Genomic DNA, 18,252 nt, shown 5'->3' on the forward strand with positions numbered 1-18,252 from the left:
AACTCATTCAAATCAGAGGCTCATAATAAATTGCACAATTAGTACCTTTGCTTGCACAAGGGTGAACCTGTAATACCTTTCCTGGGATTGCATGACTTTTCCTTCCACTTCAGGATTCCAAAAACTGCAGAAATCCATGATCCACATTGCAGAGCTAGGGTTGTTTATAGAGGCGTTTAGCATACACGGATAGCCCTCGGACACAGCATGCTCTCCGCTGTTGTGGTACAAAGTGGGTGTCACCCAGAAGCTTTTCTAAAGGGAAAGAAAGCCAAATTCTGAGTTACTGGTGTCTGATGTTCAATAGCGTGCTGTAATTGGCCTGGGAGTAGAAGGGAGTACAGTGCTTGGTGACTGCATACAGGCTGTGCTTTACATGGTTTTCTAAAGTTTTAATATGAAATATTCAGCTAGTTTCTTACTGATCAAATAAGTGGTTTGGGTCAGTTGGACTTAAATTTCCATAGAGCCACTTGGTGCATACTTGTTCTTCATGTTCCATGTCTGTGATTCTAAGGGTTTTTTTGTTTGTGTGGGTTTATTATAGCACAAACGTTTTCAGCTGTGGTGCTCTGAGGAAGGTAGTTGAATTTATTACAGGCTTTTTACTGGTATTTGTGAATTCACACACCTCCAGTTTGGTTCAGTCAAATGCATAGAAACAATAAGCAAAATATGCAAATAAAAACCCCAAACAACCCATGTCCTCATGGAAACTATACATTCCTTTACAAGGAAAAAAAATAATTGTTTGAGGTCTAGAAGAAAAGTCCTGGGATGCAGTGTAGGATGTGTTCTTTTCCGTTTTGGTTGATGAATTTAATTCCTTCTAGCTTGTAAGGTTTTACACAGATTTCTTTAGTGGCCTCTCCCTTTTGTGTCATAAGGCATTGGTATTGCATGTGGGGTATTTTGTCTGACATAGTCAGACCTTCCTCTAGCTAGAAGACAGTGCTGCATGTCTGCCTTGCTTGAGTGAATCACATGAGGTGATGTTACTCGAGCCTTGCTCGTGTTGAGACTGTTACCCAGTGTGCTGTGGGCTCAGGTCTGCAGGCTGTATGCGGAGGAGATTCATTTGGTCCCCCCTGAAAGTGTTCTATGTGGGATTTCCAGATGTGGTTTAAAATAGGTGCAGTTATGTTAACCAGGGTAACACCATACTGGCATATTCCACGTGCTTGCATCTGTATTCTTTTAAGGATCTTGATAAGTTTTGTGTTGAAGTACAATTAGTAGTTTGGTAGTCACTAGCAAAGTAAGGTATCTTTTGGGTCTAGACAGAGAAAGTTTGATCATATGTCATGGCTCATACTTGTTTGCTTGTGTATATCAGAATTTCCTTATGGAAATTACTGGAGTTATACAGGCATGTGCCAGATCAGAATAATAGCATCAGCTAGTCCTGGCTTCTGTGAATCATCTTTGGATGGTGGGGTTTCATGGCTGAGGAACATACCTGTTAATATTTTTTTTTTTTTTCTGAGCAATGCGAAGTTTGTAGTCCCTGCTCAGCAAAGATGTAAGCTTCACTGTGTAAACTCCAGGGAGTAAATACCAATTCCCTAACGATTCCTGCTTCTTCTCTTCCCAGCTCTGACCGAAGGTTATGTTGGCTCTCTGCATGACAACAGACATGGTAGTTCTGTGCAGATACGGAGGCGAAAGGCTTCAGGGGATCCTTACTGGGCATACTCGGGTGAGTTAACATCTTCAGAGGACTGAAATATAAAATACCTCCAAAATCAATTTGTTTACTTTCTTTTTGTTGCTATGCTCAGAAATAGTTTAAATGAGTTTTACAGTGTATTTTCTCCTACTGACTTCCTTGCAAACTCCCTCTGCACACATACTCTCCTTTCTTGCCTTCCTGCCATTTACCTGCAGGATTGGCCTTATTACTTTGCTCTTTCTCTCAGTAGTCTTTCGGTTTAATAACATACCCTTAAAAAAGCATACTCCCACAAATTTTTCTTTACTTTTCCTGTACAACCAGTGCATTCCCAAGCTCACCATTTGCTTATCCTGTTGAGCCTTCTAGGAAGACTGTGAGCATCCATATATACATGGAGATAAAAAAACCCTAGAAATTTTACAATTATTTCTCATGTGCATGTATTTTTGTGGTGGTGTATAATGACAAGACCTGTCAGTGCAGCATCACACCAGGATGTGTGATGCCAAGAAGGTAGAATATTGGGAGGGTATTTCATTGTTTGTCCAACTGCTCTTAGGTCTTATGGAAAACCTGATGTGTCTGCACAATTTTGAAATGCCACAAATCAAAATATACTTCAGAATGATGTCTTTGATGTATGGTTTGACAATTGGTTCAGGTCTAGAAAATTCCAGGTCTGTATTTGAAGTTATTAAAAAAAAAACCCAACAGCTTGAAGTCATGTTAATAGCTATGTTGACGCTATGGAAAAATGTCTAATATCTAGAAAGTTTTTTAATGAAGATTTCAAGCATCATAATGAACTTGTGCGTGCTTTTTTAGAAGATCTGAAATATATTTCAAACATTTGGTGCTTGTCCAAGAAGAATGTTGTGCAGGCCTAGTTTTAGCTGAAGGAAAAATACTTTCTAAGAAGTCTGAATACCGATACCAGATAAACAGGCAAATGTTAATTTTTGACTGCCAACTCCTCTCTTTTATACAGAACATAAGTTTCATTGGAAGTTAATGATTATAGGTAGGCTTAATCTTTTTCCGTTAACACACAAAATACCAGATGTCACAAGTTTTCTCTGTTAGATCTCAAAACACAAGCTACCTCATTTGCAAATGAGGTCATGCAAGTAAAATAAATCTAAACATTTTAGTAGCATAGGACTAATGACCACTTTTTGTTAAATGTTGAGATTATCAGGCAGACAAATATTTCCACAAGATGTACTTCCGTATTGCAGCTTAAAATATCTTTCTTAGATTTTAAGCCCCCAAACTCATAAAGTGTATAAATAAGGAAATGGAGGAAAAATGTGTATGTTGGAATGAATGGCCTGTTCCTATCTGCTATCTTGTGTAAAATATTACAAGTTAAGTGCCACTTGGCAAGCTTATTTTGTTTCTGTTACTGAAAAATGTGTTTGGAATATCCATTGCAGGTAGCTAAATTAAAATGTTCTAAAAAAGGTAAAATGCTAGTGGAATTATTCTGTTGTCATATGCATCAAAAGTCTTCGCTTGAGTTACTGGACTTCTTTTTTTTTTTTTTTAAAACCAGTCCTGGTTTTAAAAAAAAATGGAGGAAACGACACACCACAAAACAAACAAAGCAACAAAAAACCCCCAAACCCACCACACACCAGTTTATGCATAGGCAATTTTCCTAATTTTATTTTTGTCATGGTGGTGTTCTTTCTTGATGAATAATAACACTTGTTCACCCCTCCAAAACAGCTTTTGCCACCCACAAATCCTTTTAGATTTATGTCAAAATAAAATGTGTAGTCCTGATGTGTAATTATACCATACCTTTTAGGGTTTTGCATCCTTTTGTCTATTGATAAATCTTCTGCCTCTGTGAGGAAAATAGCCAATCTGTTTTTCAGAGAACAGATAGTGACTTCTCAACTGTCAATCACATGCCATTCTACCTGATTAGCGCTATCTAATTAGAATACTTTTGTCACTATTGCTGATAAAAGGAGTAAATTAGGAGATGGAAAAGGTGGAAATGATATATTTACCAGCACTTGTCAAGAAACCAGTAGAGGATATAATACCGTTTTTTCAGGATGCTTTGTCAGGCTACTGTTTGAACAGTGTCTTGAAATGCTGTTCCAGGGGGATGTGGTTTGGGACCGTGTATTCCAGCTGCAGAACTGAGGTCTTCGCCAAAGCTTTTGTGACATGAAATACAGGTGTGAGCAAAGAGCTCAGGTACTGCGTGCCCTGGCTGTTTGGATTGTGCGTACACTGCGTCTGAGCAAGCCCATCCTGGAAGTGGATGGAGATGTGGTGTCCTCCTGAGCCACGTTGTGGTCTCTGCTTGCAAGGAGGAGCAGCTCTGCTCCGCTGAGCCCCACATTGTATCTGGGAGCAGGAGGGGCAGGGCCACAGGCTAAATGTTAATGCCGAGATGTGAGCAACAATTTAGGTTGTGTCTGAGAGGGAAAAGGAAAAGGCAAGTAGAAAGTTGGGAAAGACATGGTTATTTCTAAAGGCATTTTCCAGGGTTGATGTGATGTCCTGCAGGAGTCTCAGTATTGCCAGATTCTCCCCAAGAAAGGGAGGAAATGAAGATGAGCAATTAGGCAGGGAAAGGAGCACGTGCTTGGTTAGAAATTGGATGTTTCTGTAGACTGCTGCTTTGTCATGGCTTTTTATATGTAAGAGTTTCTCTGTATTTTCCCCCCTCACTTGGTTTCTTCTAGCTCTATGCAGGATTTTCAGCCAGTTCAGCCTCTCTTATCTGATGTCTTTTGTCCATATTTGCTCACTGAGGGGACCAGAGGTAATGAAAATGCCTAGCTTATGTTTAGGATGAAGATGGGAATAAATGGTGGGTGGCAGAGCCCAGATGCCAGACAGATGTTTGTTTCTAGCTGAGCACAGTGAGGAGGATGATCATGTTGTCTGTTTCTTTTTCCTTGCTTCCTCATTCCCCAGAATATGTCCCAGGAACCCTGAGCAGGGCTTGGCTAAGCAGTTTATGTACTAACAATGTTTGTCCTGCGGGTAGGGTTTTGGACATGACTAGGAAGTTTACATCAAATGAGCCTACAGAGACTGGAAACTTTACTCTGCAGTAAGCAATTAGCCTGTGTCAATGGTTTCCAAGCTCTTTTACAGACATTATCTGGTAGGCTGCTTTCCTTCCCTATCCTCAAATGGTTAGGCCAGCTCCCCTCCCGTTAGTTGTACAGCATCTGCTGGCCCAGCCCCAGCAATTACGGGCAGGGAAGAAAGTTATGCTAGACTGTGCGCTGGTGAATCTGAGGTTTCTTCTAAGGGAATTTGCCAACTGGAGTAAGTAAGACCAGGACAGCTTCTGCCAGCCATCAGTGGACAGCCATCTGTTGAACCCCAGTATTGACCAGCGCACCCGTATCTCTGCTGGGCCTGCATTAGGCAGAACTATGGCTTTATATTCATTTCAATTGAGCTGTACTGATTTATAGCAGCAGAGGCCTTTCTGTGATTATGGCTGTGCCTGCCTGCTTGCAGAGCTTTTGTATTTTGGGGCTTAAGTGTTCTGTAATAAATCCTGAGGTGGGGGTGGAGAGGTCTGAAAGCAGCCAGCCAGTTGTGGTTTTCCTGCCTGGGTGTGGAAAAAGGGCACAGCCGTGTTGCAGAGAGCCCTCAAGTCTTCATCTCCCACAGGATGTATCTGTCCTCTAAAGTGCTTCTAGAGGAAACCCTTCTGCTGCTCCATGCTCCTGTGGAGGCTGAATGGTCCAGGAGCTGGTTTAAACTCTGGAGATGAGCAATTTTCCTGGTTTCATGAGCGATCTGTAGCGTTACCATGTACTGCCTGCTAATACTGCTCTTCCCAGGCACAAGAGTTTAGAAAGGATCAGTTTCAATTATTGATCAGGAGTCAGACAACCCTTGGGTCTCTTAACATTTGTATAAGATACTAACATACCTAAATATCCCTGCCACAGGACCCTGTGGTTATACTGCTTGTGCCCTGGACAAAGCTGCAGAGCCTGCACCACAGAGCTCTCACTTCACTGATTGTAAAGGAAAGGATTTTTATGCTTTATAAAATAAGCCTGTTGTCTACAGACACAATTCTAACATTTATTGCGGTTCAGAAATAAAACTCGCAAAAATAAAGACTAGATAATTAAATGAAGAAGGCCCATTTTAAATGGGTTCTGTCAAAAAGACAGAAGGAAACACAATCAGCCTTTCAGAAGAAACTTCGTTAAGTCTACGCTAGCAGCTCTTTAAACCAAATTCAGAAGTGAGCAAACACTGAAAACAGAAGACTAACTTGTCTTTAAATAGGAACTGCAAGACTGAACAGAGGTTGAGATCTCCTAGATGTTCTTTTTAGGATTTTTCAGGAAGCTCAAACTACATTTCTAGGGGGATTTCTCTGCGTGTGTGTATTAGTGTATGTTTTGGCAAAGTATTTATTCCATGATCGTGTCTTACAGTTTGCCAAAGACTTCCGAAACTGCGACTGGCCACATTGCTTGCAGTGTAACAGGAATGTGGAATAGGCGCAGCACAGTCAATGCAAGAAGTAGGTGTGGATCCTGAATGTGCTTCAATGCAGTCTTTGCTTTTCACAGTGATCTTTTCTGTGAGGCTAACCACTGAACGGACAAGTTTGAAATGATTTTTAGCACCTCCTTATAATTGCCACAGAACTCAATATGTTTCTAATACCCATAATAGTGTCTGATAGTAGTTCAGGTGCCTTGTCACCAATGTGGAAATATTGTTGTAAATATATCAGCTGTTTTTAAAAACAAAACAAAACCTGAAAAGAAATCCTACAGAAATATGCAATTGAAACCTCTACCAGATCCAGGGCTTTCTGACTGACCCTCCCTTGTGTAATGTATGCTGCTTCACAGAGCATAGTATTCCAGACACTTAAAGATACCTCTCAATGTCAAGTGTTGCATCTATCAGTGCTGAGAACACTTTGCAGGTGACCTGAGCAGACCCTATTTTGCCTTGCAGTAGCCCAAAAAATGGGTAGCAAGAGGGTCAGGACTTTATGAAATGCCGACGCGGATGCTTGTATCTTAAGTGATAGTAGCTCTGAAGGGCCTATACCTACTCATATCTTTTTTTTTTCTGAAAAACTGTTATGTAAAATTAATGTGGCAGTCATTGCATGAGACTGGAAAACCAGAAGTGACTATGGGGGAAATACTGCTCCTTACTCTGTGACTCAAATTGGGAAACTCCTCTTGGAGTCCTCAGATATAAGATGTGATGTCTAATTACGCCCAGTATTAACGTGTGTGATCAATGGGTATGGAATGGGAGGCTGTACTGTTCTGGGGCGGGATGTTGTAAGTGATGGTGCTTTTGTCACTGGAGTTTCCCAGTTGAGCTGAGGGACTGGTGTACCCTGTTCTCTTGATGCCTGTTCTGCTGATCATCCTCAGTGTTGCAGGCTGACTCATTCAGGGAATACTCTCTTTTAAGTAATCAAAGTCATTTCAGCTCATCAGAGAACAAAAAAGCAGACACTGGCCAAAGATGTATACATGTTCTTTTTACTTGTTTATTTAACTATGGCTTTGTAAAGAGAACCCTAAGTAGAAAATGCATACAGTTGTTTTTTCTCTTTAATCTTATGGAGTGTTCAAGGCATCTCTTTCCTCTTTGTACCTTGGAACTCCCATTTTCTGTGTGAAATTATTAGCACTGCTTATGATGCTTCTGTTCTTTATGCGTGTTCTTACTGACGTTTTTTCTGTCTAAAATCTTGGATCGTTTCTCTCTAAGATTCTCGGCAACTGCCATGAACATTAGTAGAAGTTAATAGAAGAAAAATAGGCTTCACAAGAGTAGGGATGACCCTGTGAGTGGGAAAAAGTGTTCATTAACTGCAGCTATGCTGTCATGCTAGTGGACACTATCAGTGTGTGAATGCTTTGTCCTACAACACTTAGGCAGTTATTGCTGTCCCTTAAGATGCTATTATTTAAAATACAACCAGTGGTGAATTCGAGAATTGAGTGTTCTTCTCAAAAGCAATTGCTGGCATTAAAACAGGAAAGATCAGTAAAGGTTATTTCCTGAAAGAACAGCAAATGTTGTTAACTGTGATGAAATGTAACTTGGTGATGTCCTTTGTAAATGTGTGAATTTCTCTCTTTGCTTAGATTGTTCTCATTAAATAAGCTGCTAATGTGAATTGGACAGGAAATAATCAGCACATAGTAAGGAAAGCATCAAGACTTATTGAACTGAGAGGTAACTAATGGCCTATTTGCTGTGGTCAGTATTTCACTCTTTCTGTCCCTCAGAATAATAAATCTCGATATTGACCAAAACTCTGGCATACTGTGTGCACAGTTATCATTCCACTGTAAGAGTACTCATCTCTGTTAAATGCAAGATGGTCAAAATGAGCAAGTTCTGGCTCTCTCCTTTCCTCACGCTTTTAAGCTGACATTCTGAAGAGGAACTAAGCTGAGAGAACTAGGCAAAATATTCCCATTAATATCTGATCTGATCAGTAAACTGAGCTTTGAATATTTTATCTGCGTTCATCAGAGATGAATGGTAGTTTTCACTGAACCCTGCTAAAACCAGCTGTGATGCATTCATTTCCATGTGCAATCTTGTTAGAGTAACAGTTGTTCCAGAAATCAATGCTACACTCTTTCATAACAGAAACATGAAAAACCATAGCTTGAGAGTTTGTTGTTACTGTCTAAACATGAACCCAGATTTTTAATGTGCACAGCTAAAGCGAGTGGTATACTGCTGTGTGTTTTCTCAAATAAACTGGAAGTACCATCTGTACATTTTGATTGTTTGTATTCTGACGGTACTGGGTCATGAGCCTTCATGTCCGTGAGCTAGACACTGTACGAACGTGCACTAGACACATACTTGTCTGCAGAATCTGTATCAAAATGTGCACTTACTAGGAGGATGTCAAGAATGCTTTTTATCTATCTTCAGCTATTCTGCATTGTGAAGTAACAAATACAAAATATTATCTTTTGGTTTTGCTATGAGACTGTAGCAGCAAGTTTTCAAGTTCCTGTCCCTGAGAACAGGATATATCTTCCTAACCATAAGCTAGCGTGAATAAAGAATTCACAATCACATGTTTGTGTTGAGTATTTAACATCAGCAGTTCTCTAAGGAGAGCCAGCCTTGCCAGAAGCAGTCCAAGTAGTCTGTATCATTTTTACTAAGCCATTTTGCTGGGGAACACAGCTCTGATTGAGAGTCTTGTCATTTACTTTGTTTGTCTATTGGCAAGTTTCTAAATAATCTGCTAAGAAAACCTCAGATAGTAATTTAGTTTCTACTTAGACACAGACACGATTTCCTTATTGAATACCATTAATACTGTTTACTCTTTCTTCTTGCCACCTTTTCTTGTGTGCCACGCTTACGGTTTATTCCAAGTACTGTCATAGTCAATCCTGGTATCCAGTCTATAATGAAATGGTTGACTGAATTTTTAAATGTTGGACATGGTTATGGTGAAATTGCCTTTTTTCTTTTTTTGGCAAGGTTCTTTCTGGAAGTTGATTGTTTTTCATGACTTAAATACATTAAAGCAAATCTCTGATTTTTTGAATGCTCTGAATTTTTTCTTTACTGTTTTTGAGTAGATAGGCCATTGGCAGATGAACAGCTTTGAGAAGCTTAAATATAAGAGGTACAAAGAACCAGACGTTCCCTAAACTTTCGTTCTTTCATGACGTTTTTCCCTACCACAGCACAAAAGTATAAAATATCTACAACAGATGCTAGATGAAATCTTAAGAGCTTCAGATCCAGTTGTTCCAATAGTGCATCAAAGTATTTTTGCTTTGCACTGCTGCAATCACAGCTCTGGCTAGCTATGCTGAAATGAGGAAGCACAAAGAGCTGCTTTTGCAGGGAAGGGGGGACCTCTTGCTTCTTTAAATGTACTGTGCTTTTTGTTGTGTTTTCTTTCAATGTGAACACTGGGACATTTGTAGAAAACCTCTGGAATGACAACAACCAGTGCACTGTTTCATAAAACTGAAAGTGTACTGAAGTGCAGCAAAAAGTTGTCAATTTAGCCGATTTCTAGGCATTGAAATAAGAAACAGTATAAAATATTTCAAGCTCTTTAGACATAAAGCCATGTGAAATGCCTATATTTCAAACAGACAACAGAAAGATGAAGTATTTGGGTAGCAGCTGTAATACAAGCTCAGCAAATGGACTGGAGAACACACAGAAGGTTGGAGTCTGCTGTTGCCTTGAGGTTCTTGAATGATTGCAGTAATACATTGAACTTCCAATCTTGATTTCATATGTAACTGAACGCATATAGGAGAATTAACAATGGGGAAAAAAGTATGTGAACAGCAAGGATACTGCAGTGGGAAACAAAGCAAGCAGGGAAGCTCTGAATAGCCTTGTAGTGTTGTGGATTTAAAGTAGCTTGGCACAAACATTATTGCAATAGTCCAGGCATGAAATAATCAAGGATGAATCAGAATTCTAGTTGAAGGATATAAGTGGAGTCTTTGTATGAAAGGGCTGAGCAAGACCAGTACTGCAGTTGATGCAGTAGATAGAGAATTATTGCCATTATTTTTGCAATGTCGAGTGGCTGCTTTGTGTCATTCCAGACGCTGTTCAAAAGATAATCTTTTTTTCAATATCTCTGCCCTGGGAATTGTCCCATCTTTCCTCTTTCTAAGGAAGTGTCTCCATCTTGCAGCATGTGGCATTGAAGACTTGCAGTTTTTAATCATGATCCTTGGAAAAAGCAGCCCCTGCCTGCAGGAGGAGTACATCTGTCCCACTGGGTTCCCTGGCGAAGGGAGGAGTGAGCAGCAGCAGTGTTGTGGTGCTGCTAGCAGGGCTTTCCCACCTGGTGCCTTGTCAGCGGCCAGCGGGGCCCTGTCTGCCGTGGGTGCCATGCACTGCTTCTATGTTGAATGTCACGTGCCAATTAGAGAAAGGTAAAATTAAAAAGAGTCTCACCTATGTATGTTCTGAGGTGTCCTTTGGTACTGCAGCGTCATATCATAGGATGGTTTGGGTTGGAAGGGACCTTAAAGATCACCTAGTCCCAACCCCCCTGCCATGGGCAGGGACACCTTCCACTAGACCAGGTTGCTCAAAGCCCCGTCCAGCCTGGCCTTGAACCCTTCCAGGGTATGAGTGCTGAGCAGTTGAGGGAGTTCTAATTCTTGTAATATGTCTGAGGTGGATGTGTTTACATGGTGGGAACTGAAGTTTTAGTAACTTCTTTGATACACCCCACGCAGCATACAGCAGAGTTGGAAATTCAGCCCAAGTCCCAGTGCTGTGCGCTATTTCTTAGGCCACACATCCAACCTTATCAAATGCTAATTGAAGAGATCTTGGTTGCCTTGGAGACTGCCTCTTCTTGGGGAGACCATGTCAGTAGCACAGGTGGTGTGAAGCTCCTGAGCTAACAGGAGGCCTTCCTGGAGGTGATCCAGCTATGGAGCTTAATTTTTCCTTCAGCAGCAAACTGAACTTCTCCCTTTGCTGGCTGCTTTATTGAAGCTCTTGGTCTGTTTGGTGCTCTCTTTGTTTTTTTCCAGTAGGCTTGGGACAATGTTGGGCTTGAGTAAGAAGACATTCTTTTCCTATTCAGTACACTGAACGTTTGGCTCTAAATTACAAAGTTTTTTATTAAGGACTGCATTTGCCCAAAGAGTTGGATGGGCACACTTTTAACCATCAAATTAAATAAATATGAAATCCTGCAATGGAGTGCAGAGCTGTGCATATAAATTACATCTTTAAACAGCACTTGAATTATTTTCTGGAAATGTTTTTAACTCTCCTCTGAACTCTTAAGGGTCATCTTTGTACCCTTCCTATCCAAGAGAGGCTATTGGCACTGGAATGATTTATTTAAGAGGTATGTTGCTCTGCAGTATGAAAGTAATGTCAAGCCTTTTTGAGAACCTGAGTATCAAGCTTCTGTTTTTGTAGAGCTAGGAAAGCAAGTGGGTTTAATTCAATTGAACCCGGAATGAATGTTTCCTAAGTGTGTTTTCCCACCCACTCCCATCTCTTAGCACTGCCCAGTTGTGGGATGAGTGGGACTGTGAGTTGATAATGCTTTCAGGACAGTTAGTGAGATGACTGATTTCACTCATGAAGAATTAGGAGCCCTATGTCCCTGTTGCAGAGGTATGAAGATTGCAACTTGAGCTGACATAGCAATGCCCACCAGTCCTTACTGACTCACGGAGTCCTTATGGTTGAACCCTCAGTAGGGTGAGACATGTAACTGCTTTAAAAATACTTAAGTGAACCGATATGACCAGCAAGCAACTCTTCCACCAAAGGAGTCTTTGCTGCCATGAGTATCGGGCCTTCTATCTTTCTCCATCTCAAAGAAAATCCTGCCTGTTGTCTTCCAGACAATACTGCTGGGTTTAACCTAAGCCAGTCTGTTCTACTCGAGGCTGAAATAAACCCTTCCTCCTCTACATTTCCCTTTGAATGCAGTCTTAGTTCATGCATGTTACTCCACACTACTACAGGATTACAGCCCTGCAGGCATGTACGCAGATATACATCTATCCCAGCATAGCTGCTATAAGGTAAGGTCGTGCTGTGATCGCAGCTGTAAAGACTAGGAGGGCGCAGCGAGGCTGGGTGCCATGTCTCAGATTACCTAAGCATGGCAGAGCAGAGGGCTGAACGGAGGTCTCTAAAGCTGGCCCAAACTGCTTTTTTTTACCTTGCTGTAATTAGAGCATTCAGGCCAACAGCAAAGTTGTCCAGCTGCCAGAAGGCTCAGGAGGAGCTGTTTCACATGGGGTTTTTTTATTTCTGACTCACTTCCGAGACTTTCTCAACTGTCTTCATGTATAAATTTCCTTAGAAACAAACAAAAGAGGAAACATTCCTTCAACTGAATGCCTGAAGGTGATGAGTATTGGCATGTGGACTGCAGTTTCTGTTGCTTTTCCTATGTGGAACAGTGAAACAATGTTTCCTGTTTCCTTCCCAACTCACCCGTAATACACTCACAGCTAGAGCTGAGGTGACAAAGGTCCCTTGAATGTTGACCATGTGCTTTTGCAGCATGCTGGATCAGGACCTCACAGGACTCCTTTGCTGTATTTCACATCATCTGGACCTTGAGCACTGAGGTCAGCCCTACATGCTGAGCTCCTGTATGAACAAACTGTAAGTGGACCCCCTCAGAATGAAGAACTGAATGTTACGTGGTTTGCTTTGTGTTTGTGAGAATATACTTCTCAAGTACAGAAATAAGATTTACCCTGAGGTAATGACAGCAGTGAAGTCATGGAGAGTTTAGATCACTTCATATTCAGTTTTACATGCTGTCTTTTGCTCCGGAGGTGTGGTGGTGTGTCTCAGGCTGCTGGGCTCAGGCTGCTGCCGAAGCCTTCTGGCCCCTTGGGGTATGAAAAGCCATTTTACATGCCAGATGCTAGTCTGCTCCTAACCAGAGGTGACGTGAACTTTTCAGATAGATTCCAACTTGGAAGCTTCTGCGGCACTTCAGATCATGTTTTTAATTTATATTTCTGTTGCTGGAGACATGAAATTGAGACACTGTATCTGCATGATACAGTATTATCATATGCTGATCTCTGAGGAAGGGGATTTGCTATGTGAAGGTAAGTTTGCAGAGAGAATTGGACGTGACTTTTGTAAAGAAGGATTGGCTGTATGTAGTTCAGTTACTGTTTATATTGCACAAGGGCTTCCCAGATGTCTGCAGGACTTAATTGCTCTCAGTGCAAACACGGAAAAGTTACCTCTGCCTTAAATTTGTACAAGCCATCTGAGAGATGGCTTGGTGTTAAATGCATGAATGGCTGAAGCAGGGTGTAATGAGGTGAGGACTATGAGCTGGAGAAGCCTTCCCTTTCTCTGCTGTTAAAAAACCCAGAACTGAGCAGCGAAGTGCTTCATATTCCTGTGAAAAGTCTCTTAATGCCAAAGAAGCTTTGAGCTGCTTTTGTGGCCTTCAGTAGTTTGCCCTGCCACGGTTCCCCGTGTTGTGACAGCTGCACTTCGCAAAACTGTATCTGTAAGATCACCCATTGCTCTCAGATTTGGTCAGTTAGCCAGCAGGTTTGAAAGTGGTGGGGGAGGGAAAGGGAATTGGTAGACCAGATGCAATAGAAGGCTCAAATGCATAAGTTGTTTCTTTAGGAAACTAGGCCAATCTATTACGGGCCCCTATTCAAAATTGCAAGCTCTCATGAGTAGCTTTTCAGAGTACATGCCAGTTAAGTCCCTCTTCTGCATGGAAGTCCCTGCAATTTCAGCAGATGGGTTCTTAAGATTGGAGCGCATCTGGGTAGTTCAAGTGATCAAAATATTAGTCATAATTCTGTCCTGTTGTGCTAAGTGAAGTATAACTGTTGTGAGGAGACAGTCCAAGTCCCTGCAACCTTTCTGTTTGAGGCCATCTATGGTCTTGGTCATACGTGCCAGTGAAGGAGGTCTGCACAGAAGCCCTTGGAAGAGCTCATGGTAGACAAGCATCTGTTTGGCATTAACAGAAAACCTTAAATTAGGGAAGGTGGTTGTGCTGTGATGCCTGGACATGTGATTCAACATTGCATCTTATGATTTCTGTATGAACTGAAGTGCAGAGTATGGTAAACATTTTCAGCTGTTTTCCCCAAAGTACTATTGGAAACTGTAACAAAAGTAACTGCTGTGAAAGTAGTTTTGCTGAGTTATGCTATTTTTGAAAATGCATAGTACTCCATAGGCTTTTAAGTGATACTGGGCATATTTAACATTCTTCGATGTTAATTTCCTGGCATATGGACATCTTGACTTATTAAAATAAATAAGTACTTTCAAATTTAATGAAATGATGGAGGAAATGGCTTTTTTTTTTTACCTTCACGTCCGCTTCGCTGGATAATTTAATGTTTTAAAATGTAAGTTCATATTAAAGTTTAAAATTCAAGTATTGGCTTTTGAAATTCTGTAATAAAAAGGTTTTGCTGTAGGAGAGATATATGAATTAGTGCGCATGATAACACGATTAACAAAGTCTAGCTGGTGATTTCTTCTGTACAAAATGCTATCTGTAAATCCCCCCACTAGGACCTACAGCAATGGTCTGGTGGTGGGATCTTCTTGTACTAGTAACCGTTCCTTTCCTGGGGCATTACTCTGTAGCCTGTCAGACTTGCCAATTGCTAGAGTGAGGGTACATCTGTAGAAAAGGTCTACATCGTTTACCTTTCCTTTTTTTCCCCATGTTTTACTGTCTGTTGGAGCTTCCACTGTAAGCTCCTTGGGGCAGAGACAGTCATTTGTTTATGTTGGTTAGCAACAAGATCTTCTTTTATACTAGATTTGTATTTTTGCTTCCAAGGTCTTTGCATCCAGTGGGAAGGATTTCTTTATAGCCTTAGGTGTTACTGTGTTATTAGTAAGTACAGGAAATGAAGTTTGGTCCTCTCTTCTGTGTTGAGTGAGGGTAAGAATTCCCTGGAGGATAAGTAATGCTTGGTTTAGTTGACTGGATATAAATATTTGAGTCCTAAATATTTAATGGAAATCACTGTGTTTGAATGTAGGGATGTCCAGATGATGGAAGTTTGCTCTGTCTTGCATTTCTTGAGAGACTGCTTACATGCTGCGTTGAAGCCAAGGATGGCTTTATTTCATTTCAAGGCAGACTAAAAACTGAAGAACTTATTTTCAGGGAGAAAAATGGCAAGGGACCCAAATGAAAAACCTACTCAGCTGAAGCAGAGGTGACAAAGTTCACTGTGATTATATTGATTTTAAATTACTGTGTAGAGTTGGGACTAGCCTATGTCTAGTCTTGCTCATGACGAGAAGAAGAAACAAAGAAAGGATGAATACTCCTCTGTGCTTCCAAATATTTTGTTACCAGTATGATAACCAAGAGCTGTCTCGTCTTCCTCATGTTCCTGACGTGCAAAGACAAGGGTATTCTGGCATCCTCAGTGGAGCTTGAAAGGGGATAAGAGGCACAGTGATACTGAAATGTGGGTTTTTTTTCCTTGGCAGCCTACCCCTGCGTACAGGCTGCCTGAACCGGAGAAGCATGCGGTGCCCTGTTCAGTGTGTAACAGATGCCTCCAGTCTGTGTGTGCCCCCAGCTCTACGAGAGATGACACTAATAGGAAACAGAGCATGTCTGAGTTTGATGTATTTTTGGTAAAAAGTACTATAACTGCCGCTACTACAAATTATAACTAAGCTAGAATTAATAGCAATTAACAGCACCAATATTCATTTACTAGAAGTTTTACAGAAAAGTCATTACTGTTCAACTTTACGTAGTCTGCATTTGTTTCACTGTCAATGAGAAAATTATTCAGTCAATAAGAGTTAATGTTTTATTTTAGACCAGTCTTATCTATTTTAGTATCTAGTGTGTCTTTTGGGAACAAGAACTAAGAGCAAATAAAGCTAATTCTGATGGAAATTTGATATGTTACTGTAATGAAACTCTTAGTTGCTACATGACTGAAAGAACACAGAAAAATGTCTTGTACCTACACTAAATCCAGCAAAGTTGTGACGGGAGATGTTGTGTCTCCTTGTTTGGTGTGATGGAGAGAATGCCTGAGGCTCTTGGGTAGGGAAGATGACTATTTCTGTTTCTTCCCCACGGTTTTTCAGCAATCTGACATAGTGTGCATGCCTGGGCCTATGCCAAGCAGAGATGCAGTCTCCAAGTGAGACTTTATTACTACAGTCCTAGATGATTAATTTTGTACCAAGTTGTATGGGCCTGATTAACCCAGAACACAGAAATAATGCTGTTTTAAACATCTTTAGTGCATCCATTACTTTTGTTTCCAGTGTGCTTCTTCACAAGGAAAATATTTGTTTCTTACCATCAAATCTTCAGGTAGATTCTGGGCCATAAAAATCACACTGAGCTCACAGTGGCTTGTGCATTTGTTCTGTTTAATTTTGACTTCATTGAGGGAATGTCTAAGATATCCTTACTTGTAGCACTTTTGTAAGGCCAGAGATTATTGCCCCGCCATCACTGTAAGGGAGAAAAGAAAGCCATTATCTGCCTTGAGCCATTCAGAAGACTGAGAAAGCTGAGACTAGAATTGAAATCAGGGTTTGTGGATGTGCTTCATCCCTTTCAAGACACAGGCTACTTTTGTATGTGGTAGCACACTTGTCTGATCTACCCAGGGCGGCAGGTGCTTTGTGTATTTCCTAATCAGTGAGGCTTTAGCTAGTGGGAGCAGGAACTGTTATTCTCACAGTGCAGTGTTTATTGAAGCTGCAGAGGAGGCAGGAGGATGCTACTTGCCTGTTAGCGTTAGGTCTGTGGATGTGGGAAGAGTTGGGGTGGTTCTGCAGGCAGGGCAGGACTGCTTTTGCATTCACAACCCGTTTAGCTTTTTTATAAGATGTTGCAATAGCTTTGGGGTGTGTTTGTGGGGTTTTTTGTTTTTAATTTTAAGCTCCAAAATACTTCATAGCTCCCTTGTAGAAGCGCAGGTTAGAATTATCTATCCATATTTTGCAAATCACTGAACTTTAATACCTTTATCTAAAAGCATTTTTTGGGCACTGCTTGGCTCTTAGAAACTCTCTGTTTGTTAAATCACTCTTGAGGTTTTGCATAGTTCAGGTCTTTAAAAAATAAAAGCAAAACACCCAATCTTCCTATTGTCCCTGGAAAAGCTTCTCACCCTTATCAACATCCTCTGGCTTGTCTGGGGAAAAGCAAATACACCCCCTCATGCCAGTGGCTATATACAGGCAGCGTCTCATTTCTGTAGGATCTAAACTCCTGTGACCTCTTGCTGTTGAGTGTTTGCATGAATAAATAATATGATGATGTGCTTCTGGCTGAACTTACCCATGCTGGGAGAGCAGTGATGCTGTGAAGCAGGGGGGCACCCATTCCGACACTTGCACTTGTGCAAAGAAGGATTTTTGCCAAGTTTGGAAAAAGAAAAAATGGGTGTGGGAATCCTTTCTCCATACCACATGTGCAGTCCAAGTGTCACCTGCGTAGCCCCATCAGAAGGTCCCTGTCCTAATTGGAGGTTTCATATCTGGCAGAGAGTCAGACCAGACTTCATCCTGGGCCTTACTGATGTCTTTTGGGGTGAGGATGCTTAGCGGAATCAGCTGAGGTGACCTCCGTTTCCCAACACATGGCAGTTCTGCTTTCTGCTCCTTTTCAGGCTAGGTCAGACTTCAACTAAAGGTGATAGACTTGGGTCTCATTATCTGTTCTCATCAATCCTCAACTTCCTTGCCTCCACACATTTTTGTTCCTTTAATATCCATAACAAGGCAGAAAACTCCAGCTAGTTACACTGTTCAGTCCCTCCTGCAAACACTTTTTTGAATAATTGTGCCCTTTCTCCCCAAAACTCACTTTCGCAAAAGGATATATTGCTGACTATTTAGACATTAGATCCCATTATCTTGATGCAAAGACATTGTCTCCCTAAGTGAAGGGAAAATTATTTTTAATCAATGAACCTATAAATGCCATTCCTGTATGGTTTTAAACCCAAAGTACTGGAAACAATATGATAGTGTCCTGCCAGCCAGTGTCTGAGAGGTGTTTCTCAAGTGAGCTACTTTGC

The 18,252-nt window shown here is 41.1% G+C and overlaps 1 protein-coding gene across 1 annotated transcript in view; it reads left to right on the forward strand.

Moving 5' to 3' along the window:
• PTPRG (protein tyrosine phosphatase receptor type G) overlaps positions 1-18,252 on the forward strand; it is a 408,208-nt gene that overhangs the window by 89,717 nt on the left and 300,239 nt on the right. The window contains exon 2 of the mRNA XM_074835886.1: positions 1,595-1,699. Coding sequence (XP_074691987.1) covers positions 1,595-1,699 — 105 coding nt within the window. The remainder of the gene's footprint in view (positions 1-1,594; positions 1,700-18,252) is intronic.

The sequence above is a fragment of the Strix aluco genome, chromosome 11, assembly GCF_031877795.1.
Source record: "Strix aluco isolate bStrAlu1 chromosome 11, bStrAlu1.hap1, whole genome shotgun sequence".
NCBI classification, from domain to species: Eukaryota; Metazoa; Chordata; class Aves; order Strigiformes; family Strigidae; genus Strix; species Strix aluco.